Genomic DNA, 14,652 nt, shown 5'->3' on the forward strand with positions numbered 1-14,652 from the left:
ATTTATTACTTCAGCTCAGAAATTGGAGGCCTCTGGATGAAATCCAAACCTATGATTTTTTTCTCCCAATTGCCAACCCATGGAATGGCGGGGGAAGAAAACAGATACTGGAGAAATGGCACTTAGTGGCAGGGATCCACCATGCCTATCCAAGGTGATCCCTCAGTGACCTTGTTGCTGACATGGGCTTCATAGGACTGGGGAGAATTGGCAGGGGTGCAGGACCTCTGGGTCACGGACCTAATTAGGTCTACCAGGCCTCCGCATTTGGTCTGAGAGGCCATTTCAACCAGGCCATGCACACCTTGAGTACCCCTGTCATATACAATGTCAGGTGTGGCAAAGTAAAGACTTGTCATAGCTGAAAGGGGCAATGACAAAACGATAACTCTAGTTTCCGGCTAAACTATTTTGAGGTCCAGTTGCCACTATCAGTTCCCTCTGCCATAATGTTTACTGCTATGGGGTCCCCCTGGACTCAGATGTGTGGAAATGTTGTGTTACAATGAGTCTACAGGCAGGACTCTGGATTATGGGTAGGCAAACTAAGGCCTGAGGGCTGGATCTGGCCCAATCGCCTTCTAAATGTGGCCCGTGGGCTGTCTGGGAATCAGCATGTTTCTACATGAGTAGAATGTGTGTTTTATTTAAAATGCATCTCTGGGTTATTTGTGAGGCACAGGAATTTGTTCATTATTTTTTTTCCAAAATATAGTCCAGCCCCTCACAAGGTCTGAAGGACAGTGGACCGGCCCCCTGCTGAAAAAGTTTGCTGACCTCTGCTCTAGATACTCAATGGGTCCTGTTTGTGGATCAGCCACAAACTGCTCAAAAGCCATTTGGGAGACCAGTTGTGACATAAGACTTTAATGAATGTGTGTTACTAGAACGACTATTTTAAAACTGCATTCGTATAAAGCTACATTACCCATTATCTGAGGCATATTCCACATTTATAAAATGAGTCGGCTGAAGCAAAATACACACATGTGCATTATTTCTGCTTAACACCCACTGCATTTTCTCTTTCACACACACAGACACACTCACAACACACTGCATGCCCCACTCCTCTGCTACTTATCTATGTTGCAGCCACAAAGAGAACTGATTTAAAAAAAATCCGTGGTTACTAAATATCTCCCCCCTATATATATATATATATATATATATATATATATATATGCTAATCCTCTTAGAAATCTTCTTAGGTCAACCCTGACTGTCACTCAGGATGAGCATACCAAAAGCATGTTGAAGTAATTCATAAGGTTACAGAGGTTAGATGGAATAAAGGGGAAGAGAAAAATAATCAATAGGCCAAAAACCTTATTTTTAGGTTTGAAGCAAAAAAGAAAAGAGTCACCCAATAAATACCCAGACATACTATTTTGCCTGCTTCACAAGATCTTTGACAAATGAAAACTAGAACCATATAATCTTCACCACACTAGAGTCCAGTCTATGGCACAGATTTCAGATGTTTGATGCTCTGCCTGGAGAAATAAGAATATGCAATGTTTTGCCTTGCAGAACCCTCATTTGTTTTCATGATCCGATGCCTGGTGAAAAGATTTTGGCAGGGCAAACATCCTGGCTGATTGCCATCTTCCTCCATACCACGATGTTAGTCAAATATACTTGCTGACAAGTTCTGCCAAAGGTAATTTGCAAAGTCAGGTTGGGAGAGAAAGCAGCCTGTGTAATAGGACACATTTGTGGCTACATCATCACATTCCCCAAGTTCTGAAGTAAGCAAAAGATTACAATGCATCCCCTACTCAGCTGGTTTTAGGACAAAGCCAATCTTTCTTGCCTCAGCACTGATAATGGCTTGATGCTGCTGGAAGTGCATGAATCCAGATGGAGGAGCTTTTCAACAAAGGCCTGAAATATCTGCCTCTAAAATTTAACTGATTGATTGCTCTTCTCTGGCAAGTAAAAATTGCCTCCAGGAGACTACGTGAATCCCCACTGCTCTGTGGTACGCTAAACGCTTTGCATGGAGAAGGTCCAAAGTTCACTCCCTGACATCTCCAGCTAAGCGATATTAGATAAATGATATTGTTTAACTGGATTAGTGATCCAGTTAACTTATCTTGGATAGCAAGGACCAGAGAGATTTCTGTTGCCAGTCAGAGGAGACAATAAACTAGATAGTTTGACTAACAGTGGAAAGCCTACACATGTCCACTCAGAACCAATAGTGGGGCTTATTCCAGGGAAGATGGCATAGGATTGTAGTCTAAATGTCAGAAAGCTTCATTTTCATCTACTGCCCACCCCACCATATTGTGAGCCCAAGGGGCTGCTCTCCTCCCTTTTTACTTCAGAAACTTACTGACCTTGAACTCTGAAAATGCCTCTTGCTTGTCTGGATGGAGAATAGAACGGGCAATAGGACTGTATGTAGGAACTACCCTACTGCACAAAGGTAAAATTTACATTCATTGTTCTGCCCACTTTTGCCTCTGACATTGGTCACGACTGGCATGTGACCCTTGCGAGGCTGCCAAGAAGAGAATGTAGTCTTGGGCTGGAGAAGATTCTTCAGCCCTGCTTCTAGACACTGAGAATCCTTGATTTGCCTGCCTTGCAGGACTTTCTTTCTCTTAAACGCATCAGGCCAGAAATTATGAAGCATCCTTCATCCATGCTAGGGCTGCTTCCCGTACTGAAGCTGCCTTCATTGTTGTCATTGGCTAGCAACCAACTCCTCACAGATGACAATGCATATTAAAAAAAGACGTTCTTGGATTTCATGTTAACTTGCTACTCTTTAATATGCGCTCCCTTGTACTACATTTCGAACAACTATTATTATTATTATAGGTTATTCATAAAATCAAAGAATTGTAGAGTTGCAAAGGTCATATAGCCCAACACTGGAAAACAGATTCCCCTTAGGAGTGAAACTGTCAGAAAACTTTCTTACCACATTTTGATTATAATTTTTTAGTCTTGCCCAGAATCAAAAAGAATTCACTTGTGCCCTTTATCCAGTCCATCAGTTTCCCATTCTGGCTCCACATATATATCCCCAGATGCAGACATAAAGGCTAAGTTATGCTGACATTACAATTTTAATCACAACAGTGATTACTGGAAGTGGCGGGGAGCACTTCTGCCATGGCAGGGTTTTTCCACTGACACCTTAAGAATGAAAAGGGAAGGAAACGATCCAGCAGGATGTTTATAAGATGTTTCATTTGCCAATTTTATTCAAGAACGATACAGGTTCTCTCTTCAGAAGAAAGAGAAATGACATCAATGCTTGAGAAAAGGTCTTATTTTCCTTATGGGTTCTATTTATAAACTGGAGCCTTGCAAATCGATTTAGTAAATACAGAGCTTTAAAATACTTTGGTGCACAAAAGGAGCTGGCAATGTGACTCCTGCAACTATGCTGATGCGTGGGCAACTGCAGTGCCCAAGGACTGAACTGAGAAATCGCTCCTTCGCAAGTGGAAAAAACTCTCTCTCTCCTTTTGCTGTTATGCATTAAGAACCTGACCCCAGACACTTGAAGAAACCATAATTGTTCCTCTCTCAGATGGATAACCCCGCATTCGCAGACACATACACAGTCGGTCTCATTATTCACACAGCACATAAAATAAACCAGTCAATAACTTACTCTCTCTCTGTTCCCTTTCCTTAATGATAGCATCCAGCCATTTCTGTTTGTCCTCTGCTGTCTTGGCCATACAGACGAACCATTTGTTTTTGGCAGTGTTGTGTATCTTCCAGCCATTTGTCACCGTGTAACCATTGCTGTGGTAATCGGCTGCAAATACATAACAGTACGGCCAAGACTGTGAGTGGAAAGTCCTGAGCCTTCATGGAAAAGTAACTCACCTGGCATGCGCACCTGGCAGACAAGACTGGACATTTTTCTTTATGTCAGAGCCAGCAAATTGTATCTGCTGTGAAAGCTCCATCAGCCTTTCTAAGCTGCTGTCTCCTTTTGGGACACTCTCCGGTGATATTAACGACAACTGAGCCAGGGACGGAAGACCACAATTGCAATGAACACTGGATTTTATCATGCTTCCAAAATGGAAGCATGGCAGTGCAGGCTCTGACCTGTCACCCTCCACATTTCAAGGCATATTCTCAAAGTGACCCTTCAGTAAAACTACCTGCTGATAAGGGATGTTGGCTGATCCTTCTTGGAAGTTTCCATATACTCTAGCAAGCCTCCCCTCCCATCTACTGCTACAGCCTTTTTAATGATGATTAAGGGCATCCAAATAGATGTGGTACCCTTCCCTTCCTCTCAACGATGAGTGAGACTCAGCACATGCCAAGTAGTGTCAAAACAAGATTTATGCCATGCTGTGGGGAAGGAAAGGGAGGTGTTGCTCTCTATTCACACAGCAAAAAAGGTTTGCTCTAGTTTGTTTGTTTGTTTGTTTGTTTGTTTGTTTCAAATCCAGTGATTAACAAAGTCTTACAAAATGTTTCAAGTCGGTCAACAGACTTTGCAATAGGTATAAAGGACACACAAATGCCCTTTCCTACACGGAGGCATCCAAAGTTATGAGACTTGGCTAGCAAGGTGAGGATATAAGGCCCATTGCCTCTTATTCCAGGAATGGACAGAAGGTAGGATGAGCATCTGCCGTTGCATTCTAATTCCTAATTCTTTAATGATAGCAACAACTACTCCCTCCCTCAAATTAGGCTGCTGAAACAAAACAGAAATTGATTTTTGTGTGAAAGGACTTTAAGCTCCATTTCGGCACTGAATATAAATCCCTGAGCTGAGAGGCACCCTGTTCTTTAATTATGTCTATGTCTGCACCACAGGGGGTAGGGGACTAACAGAGATATCACAAAGCTTGAAGTCTGCCTACTCTTGTTTTATCCAGTAAAGAAGGCAACTGTGCTCTGTTCTCTCTGAGAAAAGGTTCTTTGGTTCCTTACCTGTCCCATCTTCCACATTCTCAACCTCCATGACTTCCGTGTTTATTCGGCCCCTGAAGATGTAGAGGGAGCCATTGATGGACTTGGTGCGTTTAGATGTCTTTTTCCCAGCAACTCTGCAGGAAGGGAAAGCGTTGTTAAGAAAAATGTCTGTTCACTATGCAAATAGAAATGTGCTTTTTTTTACTATCTTTAATAGTGCCTTCTCCCACAAATATGCATTCATTCTACTTCTTCATCAATCCTCGAGAATGTCCCATTCATCCCCAAGTTTTCAGAATCAAGAAGTGGAATAAAGATTCATTGCACATTTTAAAGAGGCTTGTATGCATTTTTACTGTAGTTTCAGACTATAAACATGCTAAGCAACCTTGTTTTGCAGGTTAATTTAGTGTGGCACAAGTGAACTGATTGATTCATAATGTTGCCAGTACAACCTAAAAATAAAAGGAAGTAGCTGATACCGTATATCTTGCTTTCAATCTAGCTGACATGCAGGACAATAGGTCTGCCCCACTAAACAAAAAAAATCTGCATGCCAATTATGTTATATTTAGCTCTTTGTGGATATGCAACAACTCAATTAACAAATGCATCAATTCCTGCAATGAGGCATGGAGCCTCTGTTGGGCTACACGTCAATAAAAGCTGCACCATGTTGTCAGTTTTAAGCAACATGAAGCTGCTTCACTTCCTAAGCTTTAGTGCTCTGAATGGAGGAACCGTAGCACAGTATTAGGCTGCATGTTTGGGGCACAAAAGGATTTGGGTTCAATCCCTGGCATATCTGTCCAAGACCTTGGAAAGCCAATGTCAACCAGACAGTATTGGGCTACATGGACAAAGTGTCTGGTTTGGGATAAGGCAATTTCCGAAGTTTCTCCTTGCTTTGCTTCAGGGGGAAGTCATTCAAGATTGACAGAGCTACGCTCTCGAAGCAGAGGAGGTTCACCTGGTGGGGCAGAGCTGCTACACTAGCTTGCCAGCAAGTGAGTTGCTGCTGCTTAGAAAGAGAGAGAGGTGTAGCAGCAGAGAGATTGATGTGGTGCAAACACAGCAGCGGAGCCAATCCAGTGGTCCTGCTGGTATGTTTGCACTGCTCCAACTTCCCCGTCATCTCACCCTGCTCCCTTCCAGTAAGCAACAGTGACTCTGCCCCTGTCCCCAACAAGCTGCCATATTATCACTTTTGTAATAAATTTTCGACCTTCCGGTGGTTTTGATGCAAAGACATCGCTTGGTGGCCTTTAGTGTAGAGCCCACATATGTTTTCTTCATCAAACTGCTTGTCACATTCCCCATGACTCTCAGGCCATGTAAACTGCTCTCACTTTCATCTGGCAGACAATAATTCTAACATCCCCATCTTTTGTACCAGGCAAAGACTTTTTTATGTGTCTAGGCATCCCAGCATATAATGTAGCTGATTTTGATTGGCCCTGCATGGTTTCTTTGGGTTTTATTGATCTGCTGCGGTTCATACTTCAATGATTTGCCTGCCAATTTTACACTGTGCTTTATTGCATTTGTATTATTTTAGAATATACACCCCCCCAGAAGATTTGAATTGGGTAGTTTATAAATTTAATCCATGGTACCTACATTTATACAGTTTCCTAAACCTGCTCAAGTTAAGTTATGTTACGACATTTTCTGTTGCGGCAGAAAGTATAAATAACAGGGGGAAGAATGGCAGACGTCACATGAATAATAGCTGCGACACAAATGTACAGAGCATCAACAGGAGAAGGCCTGATGTCATAGAGACATGCTGGCCGGGGCTGATGGGAGTTGGTAGTTCAAAATATCTGGAGGACATTGAGGAATGCTGATTTAGGCAGCAGTCCTGGATGCTACGGGTGCTAAAAGCATGAACTAATCACATCAGAAGAAGAGGACTCTGAGATCAAAGTGTATCTAGCCCAGAATCCTGTTTACTATTTATGACTAAGACCATGGTTTGTTTGAAGCCCCATGAAGACCTTCCTTGTGCAACATGGGAAGGTTGAGGAGTGGTCAGGTAGGAAGGGTGCATATGAGAAAGTATCTGCCCCCCTGAACACTTTGAGCATGTGAATGCCTGAATATGCCTACTGCTGTGGATATTTGTGAAAGAGGCCTCTGAGTGGGATGTCTGAAGGATGACAGGCTGCAAGATAACTAAAAATCAGCCTAAGTGAAAGCATAAGCTCACAGCTGCAACAGGGGAAAGCTGCATCCTATTAACATAATGTTAAAGCTCCATCTCTCAGTGCTGCATCCTATTAGGGTGTCACTTGTTGAGGCTTGCAGCTGGACAGCTACTACAAGTGGGCAGACATTTATTTCCATTCTGGATCAGAATTTAAATAGCAGCCAGACAGATGAACCATCAAAAAATTAAAGTAGCTTTGCCATGTCTAAATATATCCTTCACTATAAGGCAACATGCTGCAGACTCTCCTAGCTTTTAATGAAAATCAGATTCCGGAGAACTGGGCAGTGCTTGCTATGGTTATTAGGGAAATATAAACACAGATTCTTCAGGGAGCTGAAAGTATCAGAGCCGTCTTATCCGACTCCAAGCCAAACTATAGAAAAGTTGCTCACTGATGCCTGCTCTGTACAAACAAGAGCATTCTCTCAAAAGGCAACAGAACATTTTGTTTCCTAAAACTTAGTGTTCCGGGAAAACTGCCTGCAGAAAGGGAGGGGTTTCATGAACTCGGACTACAAACAGAACCAGGAAGTCTCAATGAATAAGGGAAAGAGTATAGGCAGGGTCAGACAGGAGGGTGTTAGGAGTTGAAGAATTAATTGTAAGGTGCTCATGGTTAGCAAACAGAGTGAGTGGCATGTGGTCTAGGGGAATGGGCAAATAAGTTCAAGATAAAGGAGGACATGAGTAGCTGAATGTGAAAACAAAGGACACACCATGGTAAAACAGAAAAGGCAGAAATACAAAAACTAATCAGGAAATTTGTCAGTCTCAATCCTTGCTAACTATGGCAAAGCTTTTGTTGGTGAAGTGGCTGTTGAAATCTCAGCTCCCAACTCTTTCAAAAGATAGCAAAAGCTTATATTGGTTGGAGGGGTGTTTTTAAGGGAAAGCAAAAAAAAAAAAAAGAGCATTACTTGCACAAATGATATAGCTGTACCTCTTCCTTGTTTTATGCGCCCTGCACCTGTTTGTTCCCCCCTCCCTCTCTCTCTGCATCTGCTTTCTTTGCCTAAGGTATTCACCGGAATCCCTCTGCGTTCCTTCACGCCATGCTTGGGAAAACCTCAAAATTGTCATTGGCAATGTGCCCAGCTTCCCGGTGCTCCTGCAAACCCACCTGCTCTGAGAAAGCCTGCGGCAGTAAACCTCACCTCCAGCACGGAGCTGACTCTGCAATGCATCATCATTTTAATGACGAATGCCAGGGCAGCAGGCTCTGTGATTCTGATCAGCATGTATGTCTACAGCCCTAGTGCTCAAAATATGAGGTGGGTCTTCCTTAAGGAAGCACAAATGTTAGCTGCCCTCTCCTTTTTCACCCAGAGATAGCATAGCACAATTATGTCCTCTCTCTCTCTTTGTGTTTCAGAAGAATCATGGAACTTAAGAAGCAGCACAGACAGGTGCGCTCACCTGGATTTCCGCTTGCAGTAAACGAGGAGGTTATCAAAGAGAAAGAAGGTTCTCTCCTGGATGTTTCCCGCTGAGATTTTTAACAAGGTGCCTTGGAGCAAGAGCTGGGTGCAGATGTCTGTCAAGTTGGATCCCTTAAGCGGAAAAAAAACACCACAGTGTCATCAATTCACCCCTAATTGAAGTGGTAATCAACAATTCTACTTAGCACTCTTATATATGCTTATCACATCCATCTCTCAAGGGCTGCAAGGTGACATTACTGCAGTAAAACAGATGCTACATGTTCCCTTTTTATGTGGTTTCTCAGCGATCGTCAGAGCTAAGAATTCTCCCGTTTTTTAATAAGCCAGGTCAGGGTTGCCAACGCAACAGCGATGGGTGGCAGTGCACCCACCAATAAGAAGATTCCTTCAGGATCAGAACAGTGGTCCATTCAGTTCAGCATCCTGTTTCCACAGCACCCAGCCAGATGCCTATGGGAAACGCGCAGGTAGGACTTGTACACAAGAGCATTTCCCCCCTCCTGTGATTTCCAGCAAGTGCTATTCAGAAGCATACTGCCCATTAGAATGAATGCAGAGCACAGCCATCTGGGTTTGTAGCCACTGATAGCTACCGTATTTTTCGCTCTATAAGACACACTTTTTCCCTCCTAAAAAGTAAGGGGAAATGCGTGTGCGTCTTATGGAGTGAATGCAGGCTGTGCAGCTATCCCAGAAGCTAGCACAGCAAGAGGGATCACTGCGCAGCGCTTCCTCTCGCTGTTCTAGCTTCTGGCTTAGCCCCTCAGTCCCTTCATCACCTCCCGGAAAAAGCCCCCAAGAACCGCGCTCCCTTTAAATAGCCGCACGGAGCGTGTGTGCGGCTCTTGGGGGCTTTTCCCCGAGGAGGGAGAAGGGCAGCCCATCAGTGATGGTCTGCCCTTCTCCTTCCTCGGGGAAAAGCCTGCAAGTGCCGCACACAAGCTTCACGTGACTCATGAAAGGGAGCGCTGAGCAGAGCCTGGGATGCAGACAGGCTCTGCTCAGCACTCCCTTTAAAGAATATTTTTTTTCTTGCATTCCCCCTCTAAAAAATAGGTGCATCTTATGGTCGGGTGCGTCTTATGGAGCGAAAAATATGGTATTTTGGCACCAGTGCCAAGGTCTTCAATAATTGCCCGATAAATGTGTCTCAGAAGTTGAATATACCTCCTTTCCCCATTGAATTTTGACTGGATCCCAGATTCCCCTCACCTCCAATCTGGGCACGACAACAGTAAAGGAGATAAGAAGTGTCAGCACACTTTAGAAGCTGAAGGATGGTGCTGGTAAGCATGGGAGCTGGGAATTCTGCATTTAAGTCAATATATACCAATGAAAGCTTCAACTTGATGGCAGTTGTTTTTTTAAAAATAATCCTGCAAATTCAACAAGACCCTACTGCATCCAACTTTGGGCATGACCCTATGGAAAAGCTCTCTCTCTCTCTCTCTCTCTCTCTGTGTGTGTGTGTGTTCTCTCTGTCCAAGGGAGAGAGTAACGTGTGAGGGTGGATATGACCTGCTATTTGCTGCACACTTAAATAGCCAGGTGTTGTACAGTATGTACACCATATAAATTCAGACACTGCAGTACAACTGTAAACCATGCCATTTTGTATTTTGAGTTTTGTATCCTCCTTTTCCACTTCAGAACACACCATTCAAGGTGATTAGCCTAACATATGAAAACAAATCATAGCAGTAAAATAATTATAAAGTTCCAACAAAAACAACAGAAGCAAAATTATACTGCTGCTCTTGCTTTAAACAACAAAATACATTTTTTGAGGGAGCAAGGGGGGGGCTAATCACTGTTGTCAGGTCAAGGGCTTGCTGAAACAAAATCAAATATTCAAAAGGTAACAGAAAGCCAACAAAAAAGGAGGCAAGTTGGACCTCCCAGGGCAGAGAGTTCCACAAATGTGAAGGTCCTGATTATTATCTTAATATTTGGGTAAACTATGGCTTTTGCAAACCATGGTTTGCCACATTTAGATCCAGAAGCAAACTATGGTTTAACACTAACCAGGAAAGGAAAGGAAGCTTCAAATCTCCCTGCATGTGTGGGAGAAGAGGAAGCAGGAGCCCCAGAGCTTGAGGTTGCTCATGAATGCAACAGTAAACCATGGTTTGCTTTTTCATGCAAATGCAGTCAATAAGGCATAAGTGAAAAACGGATGCAAAGTTTCCATGACTACTCCAAACTACTGGAATGAAAATTTTACCAGATCCAATGAAACAGTTGGGTGTTTTTTATACATTTTCTATGCTTTCCCAAGGGCAGAAACACACAGGTAATCCTCCAAGCTGCAGTGACTAACACCCAGCAAAACACCTGGCAAATACATTTCACAAGAGAGAAATGTGTTGTTTGTGTGCTTGTATGTATATTTCTTGCTTTGTGGTGTGATTGAGAGGGAGGGAGATGCTAACAGTGACTTCCTTATCTGCTGTTCATACCAGACTAAGGAAGTGAATGAGATAATTTGACCTACTGATGTCTTTCTGGGAAGAATAAAAAAGAGAACCATTGGGGGATTGTGAAACACACATTGTCAGCAGAATAGCTTCCTTTCTATTTTCACTGCGCCCACATTTGCATGAGTTTCACACTTTCAGCAGCGGAGGACAAAGTACAGACAATTCAACAAATCTAATAAGAGTAGTAATAATAACCATCATTTATATAGAACTTTAGAGTGCTGTGTGCTACATATACATCATTTCAAAAACCCTTAGCTAAGAAATAGTAGCTCGTCTAAAACTACTTCATGGCAGAAAGGAGATTTAAACTGGGAGCTTCCTAGTTCACAATTCAGCCTCAAAGCCACTGTGCCACAAATACCTCCCTCTAACTTCTACATGAGTGCTCTTGCTGATATATATATATTGCATTTATATCCCATATTCTTCTCCAAGGAGCTCAAGGTGACATACATTATTATTATGCCCCCCCCCCTTTGATCCCCATGACAACCCTGTGAAGTAGTTTAGGCTGAGAGTCAGTGACTGGCTCAAGGACACCAAGTGTTTGGCTTCAGGGACTCAGCTTCCTCCCCGCCCGCCGCCCCCCTTTGGCAGTAGATAAGCAGAACAAAGGAAAAGGGGTCTTCTTACCAGTTAGAAACTTTAAGGATCACAGTGAGAGAACAAAGAATCCATTTCCTAGGAATGACGGTGCTCCAAATTAAGGGTTCCACCCACTTCCTCCCTGGTCACCCGCATCACTACCACATGTTGTAACCTGAGCTCGTAACCATGGTGCTTTCTGTGCTGCCACCTTATCAGCTCTTTTTGACCTTGGGCTGAGCGGATGAATGCTTTCCAGAGACAGTGAATCTGTTAACACTCTCTCTCTCTCTCCCTGTGCTTCTTCTCCTAGCTGTTCCCCATCCAGTATTTCCTAGCTTCTGCCTTCTGAACTATGTCCCTCTGCAAACCACTGTTCCAAATCTATACTGTCCTCCTGTACCTGGGAAGATTCAGGATCCTGATCAAGGGGAGTGGGAGGGGGAAGCTCCCACCATTCCACCTCAGTCCAGCCCTCCTCAGCATGGTCCTTGACACCTAGTGAGCTTCACAGCAGAGTGGGGATTTGGATCTCCCAGGTCCTAGTCCAACACTCTAACCACTATGCCACACTGGGTCCCAACATGTTTGCTTGTAGCAAACTGCCTAACTATTTCCCATCCTTGTAGATCAGGCATAGGCAAACTCCAGCCCTGTTAGCTAGGGATGATGGTAATTGTAGTTCCAAAACATCTGGAGGGCCGGAGTTTGCCTATGCCTGTTGTAGATCACCATTTTAATATTAATGATCAAGCGTTGTATCCAATATTAGTTCTGCTCAGAACAGACTCGTTTAAATTAATGGACATCACCATTTATTTCAGTGGGCTTACTCTGAGGAGGATAAAAGCCTAAATATTAATGATTAAGGTAATGTTAAAGAGGAGGGCTCTTTGGTAGTGGCTGCCTCCCAGAGAGGTTGGCTGCTGCTATCTCTGTGGTCTTTTCCACATCAGTAAATAATTTTCTGTTTTCGACTACAGCTCCTACTGGGAATGACAAGAGCTGTAGTCCAAAACATCTGGAGGGCACCAGCTTGGGGAAGGCTGTGCTAGCACCTGATCATGTTTGAAGTGAGGCAAAAAGACGAGATGATTAGAGAGAAAGCAAAGGAGTAGGAACAATTTAATTACTATGATTAACTCCCAGGGCAACACACATATCTACACATCTTTGGAACTTGTTTTGCAGACCTTTTAAAGTATTTTAAAAAGCAATCAGACTATTATGCAAACACAACATTTGTAAGGCCTTTGCCTATATATTCCTAGGTCACCTGCAGGTCACAACAATTTCAAAACTACATCGACCCAAGATAAGCTCCTAATAGAGGCAAACTTATATGTACATTCTGATGGTTTTGTTTAATGGTGACAAATGCTGATTTTACCTTTTGAACTCTCCAAGTAATAGAATGAATTACGGTGGACAGCGCTTTTTTGTAAAATACCACCAATAAACATATCAGAAACAGTTTTCGTTCCCAGAATGCTCACTGTGGGACATTTCAACCCTACAAAATCAAGCCTGATCATGGTTTTGTTTAATAAAACACCACCTCCCATGGATGTCCTGGCAAAATGGCAACTGAGGTTTCAGACTTCCAGCCCAACTTACCACCACCCCCTCAAAAGCCCCAAGTCATATCAAGTCTAGAATGGTATTACAACTGAGCCTGGAATCTTGCTGCACTAAACATGGCCTCAGAGCTTTGTTTGCCGAGCTGGCTATCCAAAAACACACACACAGCTGGATTATCTTGGGCTGTTCAAGTGGCTCAAGTTGGATGCCAAGAACAGCTTTGAAGGGGAAAATGAGCAGGCCTTAAAACAAAACAACAACGGCAATTGTGGAGTACGCCCAATAGTCTGAATATGAGGAAGTTTACATGACCTCTTGAAAGATGGCTTCAGCGGAGGAATCCTCAGCTGGCAACCATCAGGCTGGATAATTTAACTGTCAGGCCCACTGTTCTCCCGGCACCAATACATCCATGAAGTCATTTAGCAATCACAGCACCATATAGTAGAATAAAAGACGTACTCTTCTCTCCCTAAAGTCTCTACTTCCACTAACAGCCTCTGCTACAGATGTCCAACTTCCATATCCGCCAAGCGGTTGCAGAATCCCTTACTAGCTGGGCTGATCAAAGAAATACTGTACTACTGATCAAATACATTTTCATTAATCGTATTTTTAAATACGTATGCATAAATTTGTATATGGTTAAAGCAATCACTTTCGGGGGGGATATTTGTTTTTAGATGTTACATGCATAGATTGTGGCAGGCTCTGTCTTAGAATGAGAGCGGGGGGGGGGGCGAATCTGTGACCCTCGAGGTGTTGTTGGACTTCAACTCTAAACAGCCCCAGACAACGTGATCAAGTAGTTAGGAATGACGGGGGTTGTTATCCAACAACATCTGGTTGTCCATCCTTGAACCAGAGAAATTTCCCCCTCGAAAGAAGAAGAGAATGCCACTCCTAAATTGGCATTTACCAATGCTTCTAAAAGCCATGCAACACTTTTAAAAATCACGTCTGTTTAATTAGGGATGCATTTTCAAGCTTACAAAGAAGGCTTTTAATTGAATTTCAATTAAAGGCTGCACCCCTGATTACTAGCTTCTATCACAAGAGGCATCTCTGCTAAATTTCCCTCTTTGTCAAGCTTATAAATAGCCAATCATTTGGTCTCCTGTGGTGAAGCATCTCTAGGCAATCAGGCAGGGAACATTCTTTTGCAAATTGGAAAGGTCTTTATTTTCCTTTATCATCCCATCAGTGCACTTGCTTATACCAGCTTTCACCATGTGCTAGCTGGGGCTGATGGGAGTTGTTGTCCAAAACACCTGGAAGGCACCAGGTTGCCAGAGGTTGCCTTGTGCAAACAGAACCCCAGGCCAATAGCATGCACCCCCGTTTCATCCTTTTTCCGTACAAAGAATCATCTAAGTGCCTGTTCTTTATCTTTTTTAACGCTGAACCCTAGGTGATTCTGCTGACCACATAAAAA

General features: G+C 43.2%; 1 protein-coding gene and 1 long non-coding RNA gene across 4 annotated transcripts in view; one reads left to right on the top strand and one right to left on the bottom strand.

The window, feature by feature from the left end:
• PREX1 (phosphatidylinositol-3,4,5-trisphosphate dependent Rac exchange factor 1) overlaps positions 1–14,652 on the bottom strand; it is a 232,807-nt gene that overhangs the window by 82,575 nt on the left and 135,580 nt on the right. The window contains exons 7-9 of the mRNA XM_082225791.1: positions 8,543–8,676; positions 4,930–5,045; positions 3,638–3,787 (exon numbers count right to left, since the gene is read on the bottom strand). Coding sequence (XP_082081917.1) covers positions 3,638–3,787; positions 4,930–5,045; positions 8,543–8,676 — 400 coding nt within the window. The remainder of the gene's footprint in view (positions 1–3,637; positions 3,788–4,929; positions 5,046–8,542; positions 8,677–14,652) is intronic.
• Positions 82–8,613, top strand: LOC309534427. 3 transcript variants are annotated; one of them, XR_014220714.1, is made up of 4 exons: positions 89–154; positions 1,534–1,663; positions 8,144–8,397; positions 8,499–8,613. It is a non-coding gene; the product is annotated as an uncharacterized lncRNA (long non-coding RNA). The 3 variants fall into 3 exon arrangements; XR_014220713.1 differs by lacking the exon at positions 1,534–1,663 and having other exon boundaries at positions 82–154; XR_014220715.1 differs by lacking the exon at positions 89–154 and having other exon boundaries at positions 1,373–1,663.

This window comes from Podarcis vaucheri, assembly GCF_965113315.1.
Source record: "Podarcis vaucheri genome assembly, chromosome: 6".
NCBI lineage: Eukaryota > Metazoa > Chordata > Lepidosauria > Squamata > Lacertidae > Podarcis > Podarcis vaucheri.